The sequence below is a fragment of the Tenebrio molitor genome, chromosome 1 (genome assembly GCF_963966145.1).
Source record: "Tenebrio molitor chromosome 1, icTenMoli1.1, whole genome shotgun sequence".
In the NCBI taxonomy this organism is placed as follows: Eukaryota; Metazoa; Arthropoda; class Insecta; order Coleoptera; family Tenebrionidae; genus Tenebrio; species Tenebrio molitor.
In genome coordinates, this window is record NC_091046.1 from 13121883 (window position 1) to 13139905 (window position 18023).

The following is an 18023-nucleotide window of genomic DNA, read 5'->3' on the forward strand; positions in this document are numbered from 1 at the left end:
GATAATGGTCAGCTGTGTCCGGCATCCAGCGGGACTAGGAACCCTCGTGTCTTCATACCTTACCCTAATCTTTTACTTAATCCTCTACGAATTGAACTGTTTACCAACCAATTAAGCATGTAGACCAGCGACCGATAGCGCAAACGACCGTTAAGTTGCCCCAATATCGTGAAAAATGGCACCACCCACTGCGCCAGAACCCAGTTGTATGTGGAATGCGCTCTATCAAGCTGCAGCTGATGGCAATTAACAAGTTTGCGTCAATATTTTGCCAACTTTGTGGGAGTTAATGTAATTTGTAACACCTCGCCGGAACTGTTTAGCTAGCAGGAGAACTCAAACATGCAATTAGAAACCAATACTTGAAATGTTCGGGCCATCTTTGAACACCGCAGAGCGTCGTGATTTCAGCTGACGACAATACAATTAATTATTGCAACTGCCTTAACCCACACAAAGACAACTAAATCCAATCGAATGATGGATAACACCATTAATGATTGTAAAACCGTGTTATTCATACTCCACGGTTAAATAACGAAGTTTTCAGATAAATTGATATAACTGTAGTTACCACTGTCAACACTTTTATCTATTTAGTTAGACGTACCGACGATAATTTACCTTCTCTCGATCGAAGCTTTTATTTTAGATCTACCGGTTCCAGCTTGGTACGTATAATAATATCACATCAAACACTTTACCGTTAATCTTACTTCACTGACTACCACGTGCAACACATGTAGTTTTCATTGCTCTTATTAATACCATTATTTTCAACTGTGCATGTCCAAATGTCACTTCATTCGATAAGTTGCCAACTAAAAATCGTATTATCTAATATGTAATACATACATATATGTAAATTAATAATATATGTTAATTAATTAGTTACTCGTAAGTCACTATTAATCAATCTATGTAAATTAATTAATGATAAGTACATATTATCAATATCTACCTAGATATTAACCAATTTGCAAACAGACAAAAATTTTTTACAGGTGTCTCAAAAGTACCGCATTTCCTTACAGGTACGTCACCTAGAAGTGTCATGGAGTGGTAAAAATATTTTTAAAAAATTAGAAATATCTTTTTTTTTTTGTAGAAATGGGACTCTAAAGACTCCACAATCAAGATCAAAATTTAGAAGTAAACGACCTTACTTCATATCAAAACATTTCTCTGAGATTATTTCAATTGACGATTGCAAAGCTCTTTAAAATAAGATTAATATTTTGCAAATTTGATGTAGGTCAAACTAATTCAAACTTATTCATGCTAAGTAATACGTCATGACTTATACAAGAAAAATAATCTTATAATTTGCATTTACAAAATTGCTGATTGAACGCACAGAATATTTTAAAGATTTAGGAATTCTCTTCTATGACAAGCTTATTGCACATCACACCTTACTTTTTGGGCTGGTTTACTCAGAGTTATGTTATAATATGGTCACCTATTTATGGATCATCACGCACCAACCATCTAGAGTCACAAAGACGATTTTTAAAAGATGATTATACGGAATCGATCCAGAACGAGGTAGCAACAAAATTTAATAATAATAGTTAACTAGGTTTAATTTAATTTCATTATAGACATGGATACTGCAAAGCGCTTTATTTTCATTTAATCTTTTACATAATGAAAGAGATTATACATATACACGTATATCTTGTTAATAAAATTACCTATGTAGTTCCCAGGCTCAATGCACTACATAAGATATGTTTTCACTATAACTTATAACAATTGCAGGGCTCATTAGTTAAATCTCCGATTTAATCTTATAAGGGGTGTTTTTTTAAATTTGGCGTCGAAGTAGGCGTTGAACTGTCGATTGTGAACGCACTATACAGGTTACGGATCACGGATCAGCTGTACGCTTTTACACGAGTGGTGCGTTCTCAATCGACTCTCAACGCCTACTTCGACGCCAAATTTTAAAAAAACACCTTTACATATCACACATAAATGTGATACATTTTCTAGGATCTGTGATACATATACCGGGTATCAACCACCAAACCTGGCCATAGGCACATTACTAATATTAAAATAATATATGAGTTGCTATGAAACATATTATTGTTTCGTCAAATGTGCCCAATAATTGAGCATAATACTGCTCTGTGATCGTTCTTTCCTATTCCAAATTTCAAAAGTATTTCTACTTTCTAAGTTACCTATATCAAAAGTTTCCTGATGGCATTGTTTGTACGGATGATAATTATAGCTGTCAATATGACATTACACAATAATATATTTCATAGCAACTCATATGTTATTTTAATATGTGTAATGTGCCTATGGCCAGGTTTGGTGGTTGATACCCGGTATATGACACTTTTATACGAAACAAAACATTAATTAAAGTTTTAGCATTTAATTAGTAGATAAGTTTACTATTTGATATTTTGAATTTAGTTCCCCAAATTTAATCCTAGTTACACATCAAACACGTTCAAGTTTAACATAAAAAAAAAACAATTAAAACATTTAATTTTACAGGATGTTCGAAACAATCTTGATGATTCAGTAGTGACAGCTGAAAGGTACCGGAACAACATTCATGATGTTTTCATCAATTAACTCCATGGTGATGGATTGCGGATTGGCTCATGGGTATTTTCAACAAGACGCGCTACCGCACGGGAGACTTTTCGTTATTTTTGTGGCAATTTTTTGACGATAGGTTGATCAATCGAGATCTCTTGCCTTCACTTACGCTACTTGTTTATTACCTGTTTCCTCATTTAAAAACACCGTTTTCAAGGAACCTGTCCATCCACACAATTGATGATTTGAAAAGCAGAATTAAGGAATAATGCGAGCGAGTAACCCCTTAGACATTGGTGCGTGCTTTTGTAAACATGAAGAGGCGTCGTCTTCCAATGTGCATCGAAGCTCAAGGCTATCATTTTCAAGACTTGCTGTAGACTAATTTAAAACACCCCATTGTTAATTGTTGTTTATTTATTTATTGTTATAACATTACTTATTTACATATATTCCGCGGATTTATTTGTTTTTGTTGATCTGGGTACATAACCTAACTTTACTCTACCTATCCAAGACGACGAGGACCGTTTCCGTTCCTGGCTCGAGTCCGTGGCGGCAACATTAAATGGTCAGCCAACGCCAATTCTCATAGAATCGTAGGAAAAGAACCGTTCTCAAGCTTTTCCTGAAATTGTCATTTTATGACAGTTCGTTCAAAACAATTATAGCGAAAATCGTACGACACTCATTAATGACCAATAGAAAAATTAGTTCACGAGCCATAACCATGGCAACAAAAAAATTTCTTGGAAATTTTTTGTAGGTAGACCAACCTAACTGTGATTAATAAGTGGACATTTTTTCAGCCAATCAAAATCATTTATTTTGTTGTTGTCTTGGTTATGGCTCGTGAACTAATTTTTCTATTGGTCTTTAATGAGTGTCGTACGATTTAAAAATTTATAATTTAAGAAGCATAATGTCCGTGTCGTTGCGATTTTCTTACCGAATATGCCCTCGTGCATTGATTAATATCCGAAAATTTTATTCTCATGCATTTCCAAAACGTAATTAGCCCTCGTGTTCCACTCGGGCTAATTAATACGTTTTAGAAATGCATTCGAAAAAATTTCCGGAAATAATCAATGCACTAGGGATATTATAAGTAATAATCACATTTACGCCGGAATTATTCAAGTTACGTCATACGTTTTTCATTGCCTACTTGACAAATTTTTTGAAACATACGGTATGTCCAGAAAATTTTATATCAAAAAGGAATAGGAATAATTTGCGACATTTAGTTGGCACTACATTTTTAGTTCTTAATTATTGTTACATCTTGCAGCTTTTTACTTGTTTATATTGACAAACATATTAAGTTATCCTGCTTGTTTCTTGTAAATTCTACGGCGCCACCACAAAGACATTATTAGTATCACATTTTCTGATATATATTACTGGAGAGTATATACTGCTACTAAAAGTAAGTATAGCAATAACTGCACTCTAGTATCCTCATGGTAGAACGGTGGCACTTGATCCCTGATTGGGTAAAGCTAGGAAATGTGTTTAGTCCTGAGTTGCGATAAGAAGCTCGTCAATGGGTAAGTACACAGCCTGATCGATTGAAAGGTGGCGTACATTTACGGAATGAATTGATGATCGGACTTTTCCAAAGAGTAGTGATGGCATGTATTATTCATGAAGACACATTCACACACATATATTAAGTAAATGGAAAAGCGATCATGGACGCAGGTGTGCGGTGAAAATATTCACCCATAACTCCGTAATCCTACTCGAAATTTGATTTAGACGCAGTTTGCGAACTCGATCACTCATTGTGTTTAAGCTCTATCGGAACGGTTAACAGCTCCATCTCCACATCTACCTGTTTCCCGCCAGGATTAAATCTGTAGTATTATTCACATGTAAGCTCCATAAAGTTGGCATTTAGCCTGCGACAATTTTACGCTTCCAATTTGGAGGGATTTTGCTTCAACCATTAATGGTTATCGTAAAAATCAAATATTAATTATGAACATGGAAAGTAAAAGTTGAAAGAGTACGTCGGTTGTTGCAAAGCCGCTTATAAACGAGGAAATTTGGAAAATTTGCTTTAACAATCTATGGAGTGGGCGGACGGATTATAAAGTGGATTAAAGCTGGGAAAATTTATATAAGTCATTAAAAACGAACAAAAACTTTTGAAAGTAACAATAACAGCCTCCAGTACATACAACAAATTTAGAGTGAAGTAATTGGCTCGGACTTTAAGCTTTTAAATGCAATAAAGCACCGTTCTATACCCATAAAAAAGTAATTAGGTTTCGTATGATTTATAAATGTTTCAGCTGAAGAAATCAGAAACCATTAAACAAATTTATCAAAATATGTTATAGTTTTGTAGTGTCTACATTTTATGTCAACTAAATATTTCTGTGCATGCAACACAACCAGTTATAACTAAAAACATTCTGTAACGTCTTTTATTTAGACTCATATAAGAACAAATACCTGTCTCTCTTTTTTGAGCAACGTAATCTCATACATGTGTCATATCTTTACATTTTCTAGCTGCTAATGCTTTTCCCCATTAGAAAACAATATAAAAACCGTCTGAATTTTCTCTCAGTTATAGACCACATAAAAAGAGCAAATTCCTCAAATTATTTCGCATCAACTACAAATTAAATGGTTTTTTATCTTCTAAGATATTAAAACAATAATAAATGTTGTAGCACGGAAGCTTTTTACGTTTATCGACTTAGCGTTTTCCTGTGTTTTGTGTCATTTTACTGTTTGGAAAAGAACAAAACACAAAATGCTAATAACGTTTCCGTTAAATCTCACCCTTCCAATGATAAATCACTAAGGAAATGTTTCACTGCGCGACGCAAAAATGTTCAATTTGAAAACTTAATGGTCGCATTTTGTGGTGCGTATTCTCAATTTTAATGTTTTCACTCCACAGATAATTGCGTTTTGGTGTGTTATTGATCATGCGAAGCACTTGAGGTATCAAACACATGAAATGCCAAGCGCAAATGCCATGGCTAACCTAACAAACAACATTTTGATAGCAAACCACGAAAACATAAATGCAGTGCAATCTGCCAACATGCCGTCAGCAGTCTTAAATTGTTTGATCCTTTGGTTGACCGTTTGCCGGAAATTTGGTGTTTCAGCTGTCAACAGATGCAAAATAATAATGGAACAAAATTTGAGAAGAAACAAGCAAAATTTTGTTTCATTTCAACGAGTAAAATTTGTTCGGACGGAGTGAAAATTAAAATGCCAGAACGCGGTAACAATAAATTTTTCACGATAATTTAAAATTCCGTATTTGTTTGAAATTTCTCGAATATTTTCGAATGAATCTCTGGTTTAATTAGAACAATTTTCACGTGTTTTAGCTTAACGTATGGTAAATTTGAATACACCAAACAACATTTTTTTATATTTTAATAACGGAATAAAAAATATGAATTGTATGTACGAGTATAGTCCATTTTTTAATTATAGTCCGATGTATCAATTAAAAAGCAGAACAACTGTCATATTGCTATCTCTTTTCAACATAATGTAAACAAACTATTGAATTCTTGTACGTATTGTATTAAGCGTGTCCCACTATGCATCTCGCTTTAGCATGTGCGATTAGAGCAAGACGCGAATTGTACGTTTATTCCACTAGCGACGTCAAATTTTTAGGTTACGTTTTAACCACGTTATTTGTGATAATTTTGTTTAATTTTGCTTGAAATGTCCGTATGATGCCAACGAAAAGCATGTGGACAGATCCTTTTACAGAATTTGTAAATTGCAAAAATAATATTGGAATTGCGCGGAGACTTGCAAGACTGGAAGTTAACAGGTAAGGGGGTAAACTAATTCATAGAGGTTGTTTTGTGTTCATGGCGTTGCCGAAACAAAATCTAGGAAGAAAGAAAGGCAGTCTAAACGTCGTTGTTTAGTGCTGTTTTCAACAATTTTTAATATATCTGACCTATTAGTTGATATCTAAATAGTTATCAAAAGCATTCTGAAGGGAGCGGTTTTTTGAAAGATAAAATTAAAACGGAGGAATGAATTTGCAGAAATACCAAGAAAGCACGAAAGAACACAATATCTGTCTCATGTTGCCTAAATAAATTTTCAAATATTGGTAGAACCATGCACTGCTGTCAAATGTCGAAAGCAGACGCAGGTCATGTCGACTTCTTGATTCGGACTAAGCTCATCGGACTATAATAAAAAAATGGACTATATGTACAATATTTTACTGACTGTTTTATGCTCTACCAGAATTTTTCGGTCCCATTTTTATATTTTCACCAACCCGGTCAAACCACAATGTGTTACTGTTAGATATTCTTTATTCAGCAAATTATGAAGAGATTTAGCTTTTCAGTCTTTCATTGAAACAAAATTACTTTACGTACCTACTGTGTTATTGGACACTTTGTAAATGTAGATGAGCGGCTGCTATTTTTTTTAAACACCAATAACATTGGAGCAGAATGGTGTGTGTTGTAATGTAATGCAGTATAACACTGGATAATTTTTGGTATGCCTCGGAACAGACGATGTGGTACAAACATACATGGTGATGATTACGTGGTTATTCGAGATAGGAAGGCGTTTTGACTATGACAGTCGTTGCAGAGGCAAACCCTGGGGAGCTGCGGCTGCGGTATCACAACAGAACAAACAAAAACCAACTTATGTCAGCAACCTATACTGCAGGCAGCATCCATGACCAAAGTAATTATTAGCACACGTTCAACAGGCTTGTCTATCCGTGCATTCTCCAGATGCAGTGTTATATCGAATTATTTACTTCACTAACTTTCAATTAACAATATGCAGTTTGAGATATTATCAAATATTTCAGATTGATAATTCTCTCGATGCAAGGTTATTAGTTAGAAATGAGTCGAGTTCATCATTGCATCGTATCGTATTCCACAAAAGAAGGAATCCTGTAAGTAATCAAATATGAAAAGATAAAACCAAAAACTTTTCTGATGAAGTAGTACGTATCAAAGTAACTGTCATTAATCTAGTTTTTTTAAATGTAATCTTTTGGAAAATTGTTAATTAATTTTTCGATAAAAAGTAACGTTTTGTCTTAACAGTCACAGACAAAAATTAACTACCTAAAGACGCCGAAGTCATGTCAGAATTATTTGTATTGTTAGACAGTCGTTTTTACAATAATTTAAAAAAATAGTACCTGGATGGAAACAGCAAGTGCAATAGAACAATGTTAGAACATTTAATAAATTTTGAGGATTATCTCAAGTTAATAAGTAACTGAGACAATAAAATTGACACTATATTTTTTACCCAATCTAAAAAACACTGTCAAGAATAATTGTGTCATTTGCATTAAGAATAAATCTTCATTGACTACCATTCTTTTAAATTTTTAGTAACAGTGAGAGTTTATAACTCCAGCATTAAAGTAATTCTTGAATGATCATAAAGTTATTTTTCTATTTTGCACCTATAACTCAGTCAGTGTAACACTCAAACGGGTTTCGAAAAGGAACTCTTTTCGATACGGGTTTTAAGAACATTCACTTAAATTTTTAATGTTGGCAGTGACTCATAGTGAGTTGTTGCTAGGTGATCACTGCATTTCACGACACTTTTAATTCAAAACTTACAATTGTTCGTCTATTTACCAGCGTTACCAACCCTTATATTTGCCAAATATAATTTTCCTAGTGAACGATTAATCACTGTTGGGTGGTGATATTAGCCGTTCAAATGATATAGTCGTCTTTGTATAACTACTTAAAAACTTTATTGTATGACAAAATGTTGATGTACAAGTGTTAAGTACCAAGGATAGTGGTAGACTCTGGTTTTTACTGCTATATCTCGACTTAAATAAGGGTGGGTGATTTCACCCCTCTCACAAAGAAAGTAGGCAGGACTACCTGCTACAGTACCTGTTTCTAACAATAACGTTCAAAATTACATTATTTTGTACATATACCGCCCCCCTTGAAGGCACGGACTTCAAAAATATTGGAATTAGCAAAGATCGAACATGGTTATTAGAAAAAGGATTGTTACATAATAAACATGACAAAAACATTAAAAAATACAAACATTGAAGTTAATTGTAAAAAAAGGGTTAATGCATAATTATAACAAATATTTACACGATACAAACATAGTCTATTCATTCGCTGGCAGAACGCACACCTTTCGCGTGGCTCTTTTGAAGATGCCATTGACAGTCTTTACGGACACTACGCGCACAACACCGTCACTTCCGGGATGAAGTTCTACGATGCGTCCCAATTTCCATTGTAGTGGCGGCGTGTTGTCCTCAACTAGAATCACCATGGAACCAACTTCCAAGGCGGGGGTAGACGGTCTGGAACCGGAACCACGGAGCTGCTTGGAACGATTGATGTTTTGAACAAGGTACTCCCTTTGCCAGCGGTGCCAAAAGTGCTGCCTCATCTGTTCCACTCTTTGCCATTGCGTCAATCGGTTGATCCTCGTCGTCGTAAGATCTCTTTCGCTTATAGAAGTTAATGGCTCTCCGATGAGGAAGTGACCAGGGGTTATGGGATTAAGGTCATTAGGATCGTTACTCAAGGGACACAAAGGTCTGGAGTCTAGGACTGCTTCAATTCTTGTTAACAGGGTATACAATTCTTCGTAGGAAAGCACGACTTCTCCAATTGTTCTCTTTAAATGACCTTTAATGGATTTTACGTTTATTTCCCAAATGCCGCCCATGTGCGGGGATCTGGGGGGAATGAAATGCCACGAGATACCCTTATTAGCCAGATTTTCTGTAATTTGACTAAATGAAGCTGACTTTAGAAATGTTCTTAGTTCCAGTAATTCTCTATTGGCGCCAACGAAATTTGTAGCATTGTCCGAATAAAGATGGTACACATGACCACGTCTTGATATGAAACGTTTTAGCGCATTCAAAAAGGTTTGAGTCGTTAAGTCACCAACTAGTTCTAAATGCACGGCTTTAGTTGAAAAACAGACAAAGACGCAAATATATGCCTTCACAGTACGCTTACTGCGACCACGACATTCCTTGATGTAAATAGGCCCGGCATAATCTACGCCACTGATTGAAAATGGTCTGGTTGGTTCGACACGGGATTTGGGCAAATTACCCATAATAGGATACATAACGCTTGGTTTGACTTTAAAACATTGCAAACACTGGTGCAAAATCTTGCGTACCACACTGCGTGGAGAAATTATCCAAAAATTTTGACGTAACGCGGCTAAAGTTCCCTGAACACCAGCGTGCAGTTGCTCAATGTGCACGTGTTTGACTAATGCCTTAATCAAATGGTGATCGTTTGGTAGCACGATGGGATGTTTGACATCGTAAGTTAAGGATGAGTTTTGCAACCTACCTCCCGCGCGAATTAAATTATCATTCTTGTCGAGAAAAATATTTAAGCACAGTAAACGTGATTTCTTGTTAATCGGTTTGTTTTGTTTAAGGCAAGCTAATTCATCGTTGAATGCAACTTCTTGAATTAAACGCATGATGGCCTTCATGGAATCTTTTAATTCTTCACATGTTAAAGAACTAGAGATTTGCCTTTGGTTTGGCTTCCTACAATTGTTGATGAACCGTAATACCCATGACATTACGCGTTCAGTTTTTTTGTAATTTGAAAATTTTGTAAGAAGCGGTAGTTGTCTTTCGCGAGAATGAATATTGGTCAGAGTGACAGTTCGCCGTTCTGGAATTTCAATATCCGAAAGATTTACGTTAGATACGGGCCAAGTGTCGTTGTTTTCTGACAGCCAATCAGGACCGTTCCACCACAGTTTATTAGTTTTGAGTTGACCAGGTAAAGCACCTCGGCTTAGTACATCCGCAGGGTTACTTTCGCTTTTGACATGATACCAATCTTTCGCATCCGTTAGCGTTTGAATTTCGGAAACTCGATTTCCTACAAATGTTTGTAAGTTTGAAGATGTAGCGTTTATCCATGCCAGAACGACTGTGGAATCTGTCCAGAGAAATTGCTGATCAATTTTGACATTTATCGTTCGTAAAACTGTATTAAATAATCGCGACAACGTTAAGGCGGCACACAGCTCCAAGCGTGGTAACGTAACAGCGCGAAGAGGAGCCACACGAGATTTAGCGCAAATTAAGTGAACTTGATGATTGCCACTATGATCAGTTGTTCTTAGATAGACAGCAGCGCCATATGCGATTTGTGATGCGTCACCAAAACCATGTAGTTGCACCTGTACGGGGCTTGATTTTATTATGTTTCTGGGAATTTCGATTTCGTTTAAGTGAGCGAGTTCTTGCAAGATCTTAACCCATGCACAATAAATAGTTTCAGGTAATAGATCGTCCCATCCAATTTTCAAACTCCAGCATTGTTGAAGGATTATTTTTGCTTTTACTACTACTGGCGCCACAAGACCCAATGGATCGAATACCTGGGCAGTTTTAGACAGGATTTCGCGTTTTGTTAGTCTTTTCGGAATGTCGCACTGTTTTACCTGATAGCGTAACGAATCGTGATTAGGATTCCAAAAAAGCCCTAACGTTTTAGTGTAAGCATCCTTATCGAAACTGACGTTGAGATTAGGCTCGTGACTATCTGGAATCAATGCAGGATGATTGGCGGCCCATTTACGTAATAAGAAACCACCATGAGCTAAAATTTGAATTATTTGATCTCGTAAAGTGATTAGGTTTTCAAGTGAGTCTCCTCCCGTCAGAAGATCGTCTACGTAAAAATCCTGTTGAATTGCTTTAGCGGCTTCCGGGTACTGATTTACGTTTTGAAGAGCTAGTTCTTTAAGACATCTTGTTGCTAGAAAACTGGCCGGTTTTGTACCGTAGGTTAGAGTGGTTAATCTATACGTTTTTAGCGGATCTTCGGTGTTCTCGCGCCAAACAATTCGTTGATAGTCACTGTGATCGGGATGTATTTCTATCATACGGTACATTTTAGCTATGTCCCCGTTTACGACGTATTTAAAAGTTCTGAATCTCAACAAAATTGCAAAAAGCTCTGGCTGGATTGTAGGTCCTGCCATAAGATTGTCATTTAGACTTAATGCATCAGCTGAGCGAAATGACGCGTTAAAAACAACTCTTAACTTGGTCGATGTAGAATCCTTGAGTACCGCGTGATGGGGCAAATATGTACAGTTCGGTTTATTTAATTCGCAACCCGGAACTTCCTCCATGTGACCCAAAGAGATGTAATCCCGCATGAATTGCACATAATCTGATTTTAGTGTAGGCCTTTTGTTTAGGTTTCGTTCCAGATTGTTAAAAAACTTTACAGCACTATCGCGGTTTGACTTGAGAATTGGAGGATCATTTTTTAATGGCAGTTTAACAAGAAACTTTCCGTTTGTTTGTCTGCACGTATTTTGAATAAAATGTTCGTTTGAAAAGCATTTTTGTTCGGAAGGGTTGCTGCATTGTTCTAGTTCGAAGAATTTCTGCACCTGGTTCTCTAAAATGTCGGTTACCGACGTTAGAGAAAGCGAGCAGGTGCTTGAGCTATTGTTATTGTTCATATTTAGTGACCCACCCGCAATGAAACCTAAATGGGTATTTTGCAGCATTAGTTTGTTATGGTTCTTCAGTGTTATTTCCTTGCGGTCTTGACATAAAAGGTTCCAAAACAAATCAGCCCCGATAAGTAAGTCTACTGGTGCAGTTTCTAAGAATTTCGGATCGGCTAGCTGTAATTCCTTTGGAATATTTATTGCAGACATGTTTATGGTCACCAGGGGAAGATTTTCGGTTATTTTTTCCAGAACAAAACAACTTAAGTTCGCCGAAAACTTATTGTACTGAGACTTGATGTTTACCTGGACGGCCTGTTTGATGTTCGTCGAAATTTGACCAATTCCGCCAACGGTTATATTTACGGCTTTCTGCTGTAGACGTAATTTTTTGGAAAATGATGACGTAATATAACTGTTCATGGACCCTGCATCCAGGAGAGCTCTACATTTATGTGACTTATTATTACGATCTTCTATGAGAACGATCGCGGTTGATAACAAAATAATTGATGATTGGGACCTCATAGAATGAGCGTTTAAACTTTCTACCTGTGCTGGTGTTTCATTGGTTTGCGTGATTTGTCTTTCTTTGTGAAGCAGCGTATTGTGGCTTTGATTGCATTTACGGCATTTGAATTTGGACTGACAGTTGTTAACAAAATGATTGGTTCTTAGACAATTAAGACATAACTTCAGGTTTCGAGCTTGAGCGTTTCTTTCCTCTACATTTAATTTTGTAAATTCATTGCACTGAAAGATTGTATGATCGTCATTTTTACAAAATGTACAATGTAGTTTGTTTGTGGCAACATAAGATGTAGTGCTTCGTTTTTGTGACATATTGTTTTTTGCATTATTGTGATTCGGATTGACGTTCGATTTGGGGTGCAATAGATTTAAGGATTCCAACAACTGACATTTCCTTTCTAAAAATTCGATCGTTTGACCGTAAGTTGGAACCTCGTCGGTTAATGTAGCCTGCCATTCTCTTGCAAGATTGTCGTCTAATTTGTCCACAATTATTACGACTAGAAGAGCGTGCCAAGTATCAATCGGTACTTCTAGCTGTCTTAACGCGGCAACATTTGAATTCAACGTACCTAAAAAACACCTAAGTGACGAATGCGAGGCTTTAATTACTTGGGGTGCCTTTGTGATGGCTATTATGTGATCGTGAACGATCAGCCGTTTGTTGCAGAACCGTTTCTTTAAGATATCCCACGCTACATTATAATTTTCTGATGACACCGTTAATGACTCGACTGCTCGCAAAGCTTCACCAGATAAACATGATCGCAAATATTGGAAACGTTGACAGTTGTTTAGCATGTTGTTTTCGTCTTCAATAATGGATTTAAATGAATTTTGAAATGACAACCATTCCTTATAGCAACCAGTGAAAGATTTTAAATTTAAAGTTGGCAGATTCAATTTGATTGATTGATCACGATTAGAGCAATGTGAATTAGCGCTGGAACAACTACCGTTAGGATTCGCTGTGGCCGCAGTGTGCGGTGGAGGCGTCGTTTGTCTAATTTTTGTTTGAATTGATGATAATACATCGAGATACTTTAAATCAATTTCGTCGCGGTCCTGAGTCTGTGTCTCAATCGCCTCTGATGAAAGATCGAGTGATTCAATTTCAGTCTGTACCTCGTCATATTCTTTGAATATTTGTTCGATGAATGTTTTTCTAGTTTCTAGTGGAGACACATCATTATCATTTGATTGAAAATTAGACACAAAGTTCTGAATACGCGTAATTCTAGCTTTTAATGAGGTTCTTTTCCTTTTTAGAGCCTCTAATTTGGCAATTGATTCATCTAATAAGGATGTCTCGGGCATAATGATTGATTTGATTTACGTGGTCGAGATGAAAATTTGCGAAATTAGGAACAATAGAAAAAGTCGTACGTAGTAATGCAGTTTGGAAGGGAAATTGAAAGGATTGAGAGCCACTAACCTTTGTTGATGTCTTGAGTGATGATCGCTTCGCTGCTACCCAATTCGGTGACTATTCGTGCTGCCCTTTTGCCCTTGCTGAAGGTGACGAAATCGTTGCTGCCCTCTGGGTGTCGAAACTGTTTCTTGAATTGTTGTTGTATTACACTTGTTATTACACTAGACGACCGTCGTGTGATATGGATTTAATCATCCGGCTCGAAGGACCAAAATTATGAACGATTAATCACTGTTGGGTGGTGATATTAGCCGTTCAAATGATATAGTCGTCTTTGTATAACTACTTAAAAACTTTATTGTATGACAAAATGTTGATGTACAAGTGTTAAGTACCAAGGATAGTGGTAGACTCTGGTTTTTACTGCTATATCTCGACTTAAATAAGGGTGGGTGATTTCACCCCTCTCACAAAGAAAGTAGGCAGGACTACCTGCTACAGTACCTGTTTCTAACAATAACGTTCAAAATTACATTATTTTGTACACCTAGCATTATGTTTTGAACTTTTTTTAAATTTAAGAAGCAAAATAGAAAAAATTATACTCGTTTTATAACCCATTTTGTCGCAATTTTTTGCTTTATAAAAAACGCGTGCGACAAAATGGTGTCTTGTATAAACTCGTATAATAAATTACTATTTTCTAATTTGCTGTTTTAACAAAGCTGTTAACGCATTCGTTTTGAATGCGTTAATAAGCTATTATAAAACTCATGTTTTAATATACTATTATCCAAAATCGCATCTAATGCACAATTTTTTCAGTTTTCATATAGCTGCTTTACTTTTTTTTTCGCCTCACTTAGTTGTTTAGGTACAGGTGGGAACAGGCTACCAAATATCGATAGGAAATAACGTTGCGCGTTTTTCTTTTATTATATAATTATAGGGCAAACTTAATGACCATCTACTTTTTTAGTACTTCCCGAAGGAGCAGACTTACAATTATCGTTACACTGGAAAAGTGTAACTAATATTAAGTTTTATTATCAAAATGATTGACCTTTAATTACTGACAAAAATATGTAATTATATTTTTTATAGCTTAATATAACATACATGTGGAACCTTGAATAGGCCAGTGGTCATCATTTTTCGATAAAGCCAGAGGTGTACAATATGTATTTAATTATTTAATTAATTCGGGGGTATACAGATCGGCCTCATCTGTTTAAACAGCACAGATTGACAACTGTTATAAATAATTCTTTATACGTGATATAGTTTTGTGTCAACAATGTCGAATCGATGTAACTGTTAAAACTTTAATGAAGGTTCAACCGGCATTCCAACTGTTCGGAATAAATCGCATGGTTCATTTAAATTGCGTTTAGATAGACATTTTCCGATTATATTCCACGGAATTTGTGTGTAGAACTGCAGACGTTTACACGTAAAAGTGTAAAAACTGATCCAGTTACTAATATCGCCTTGCACTGATAGGGATAGTGTAAATTACTTAATGAGTGTTTCGCTTTTTGTGTAATCTAAAATAATTTGCCATCAAATTAAATAATAGGAAGTATATTATTCAACGAACAGGTAATGATAGTTGTTACTCATGAGTAATTCATCCGAGTGAGTAATAGCCATTACCCGCGAGTAGAATACTATACTTTTTCTAGGATTATGAACAAAAATTGATAAATAAGTTTCATTATTAGACAAACTGAAACTGACATTTTACAATTATGTAGTACTTTGCATACTTGATACCATTGCATTAAAATTTACGATTGGACTTCATAAATTATTTGTCGTGAGTTTTGAAATTATTATTTAACGGGCCGTTGATAATGAATTATTATCTATTAAAAAAACACTTTAATAATTACAGTATTTTACAATAGGAGAAGAAAAACATTTTTATAGTAAAAGAATTCCATGTTCTTAAATAGAAATGAGTAGTTTAAATTCATTTACGAGATAATACCTATTTTCATGTTACAAATTTAACAGTTTGAGCGTTATTATGACCGTCAGTAAGACAATCTTACACCATCATCTAGGGTTGAGGAAATTTTATTGTCGTTAATTTCCTCATCATTTGAAGGATTCTCAGAACTTTCAATTTGTCGAATGGTACAAGGAAACTTTAAAAATAGTGAAATAAAAGTGTAACATTATAACGGATGACGAAGCGTGGATATATGTAGGTATGTTAATAAAAAGCCAAAGATGATTTTTTCACAAACCACCACAACGAAGACGTCGCAATCTGCAATTTTGCAGGGGCAAGTGAAACTGTTCTTTTCATACACCTCATCTTATACTGCACAAGGAAGAAATCAAAATAAGTACAGTCTTGACCTGTCACCTTGCTATTTCCTTTTGTTTCCCAGATTGAAAGATAAGGTAGGTATTGGATTTTCAAGTCCCGCAGATGGTGTTGAAGTTGAAGTGACTCAAGAAAAGTGGAATTTATGTTTACATAATTTATTCTATAGAATGTCATTGGCAATACCTCGTTCGTAAGTACAAAAGTTTACTTTGTTCTCCACCTATCAACAACTTGAATCGCGTTGAAAAACAAAAATACGAGTAGAATGCTTCTTAAATTCACAATCGGTATTATAAGATTCCACAAATATTATGTTGTTAATTTATTGAAAAATATGTACTCAATAGTTATATTAAAGTTAGAGAAAACAAAAACTTTCGATCAGAAATTGAGTCGGTTAAAAGCACTGAATCAGAGGAAATTTGATCCTTGGTACATTTTAACTGCTGCGGTTTGTAGCGGGATCGGTAAAGTACGCTACAAATGTCTATCAATTGCCCAAACTGGAGCAGACCGAACTCCCTGTCAAAATATCCGGTTTCGGCCGAGGGGCAGACGGTTAATATTTCATATAATTTACGGAAATTTGTTGAACCTAGATGCAACTTCGCCAAAGCAAAACGTATTCGAAAGACGGCAAGTTATGAACACGGACGACCACCAAGTCGATGTAAGTTTCGGAATTTATGTGTGCACTATCGGTTTACTAATGACGTTATGCAAAACAAGTGGCCTGATACTAGGTTGAGCAAAGGTTACAGTTCATTTTCGAAAGAGATAACAGCGGAGCACAGATGCAAGACAGGTGAAATTACCTGAGAATAATCCTTTGAATTATGAGTCGATAAGTTGTGATGTGCGAGCCCATTACCTTACGTCGTGGTTTGTGGGTGATTATTTGCCAAAGCTTCCAACTGAAAGAGGTTATTTTTCAGAATTACACTCACCCGCACAAATGCGGACATATTCTAAAATTTAGTACAGAAATAACCGATATAAAATTGTGCGCTTTCCCGAAAATCGCTTCGGCTGAACATTGTCGGAGCGTAAAATTCGATTGGAAAGAAATAGATAGATGCATTGCAGATGCTATTGTCGGACGAGAAGCTGATATTTCAAGTAGGATCTTAGGTTCGCCATATTACACATTATATGCGCTTGGTTTCTTATAGGAAAGCACTACGTCAGCAATATTATTTTTCCGAGTTGAAAAGCAGAGCATATAAATTTTTGTTACAAATTTGTCCCGGACGAGTCTGAGGTCGAATTGAGTGGAACACAAATCGTGTTGTCATTTTTACTAGCACACTGCCAGGTTCTATAACACAGTGAAACGGAAGTAATAGGATCACTCGGTTATGATATGATAATGGCGAGGCTCGGTTGAGCTTCCAGAATCACAGATAATGCGAGAAATTCGATATACGTGGAGTTATTTATACGCGACTGTGGGAAAGTGAAAAATGTATCGCCTCCTAATAAGATGAATAACATAAAATTTCTTGCTTTGCCTTCCTTTTCACGTATCATTGGTAATCCTGAGAACTTCTTCAACTTTCCACCGACAAAAAATCCCCGCGAATAACCCCATGAATTTTGCGCTCATTTAACATTCTGAAAACACTTTAATTCGTGCCATTTGTCAAATTTAAGAGGAAATGAAATAATAAACTGGCTATAATTATTATGATAATGTACCCATTTGACATC

The 18023-nt window shown here is 35.8% G+C and overlaps 2 protein-coding genes across 5 annotated transcripts in view; one reads left to right on the forward strand and one right to left on the reverse strand.

Moving 5' to 3' along the window:
• The window catches only part of sns (sticks and stones), a 316393-nt gene that overhangs the window by 125622 nt on the left and 172748 nt on the right, over positions 1-18023 (forward strand). The window lies entirely within an intron of this gene.
• Positions 8707-17278, reverse strand: LOC138141454 (uncharacterized). The gene is made up of 3 exons (XM_069062168.1): positions 17261-17278; positions 14036-14159; positions 8707-13772 (listed from the first exon to the last, which is right to left on the reverse strand). Exons 1-3 carry the CDS (start codon positions 17276-17278, stop codon positions 8707-8709), a joined length of 5208 nt encoding a protein of 1735 aa, XP_068918269.1.

Coding starts and splice junctions, on each gene's coding strand:
- LOC138141454 (XM_069062168.1), bottom strand. Junction 13,773..14,035: donor CACTCAAGACATCAACAAAG/GTTAGTGGCTCT, acceptor TGTCTCCACTAG/AAACTAGAAAAACATTCATC.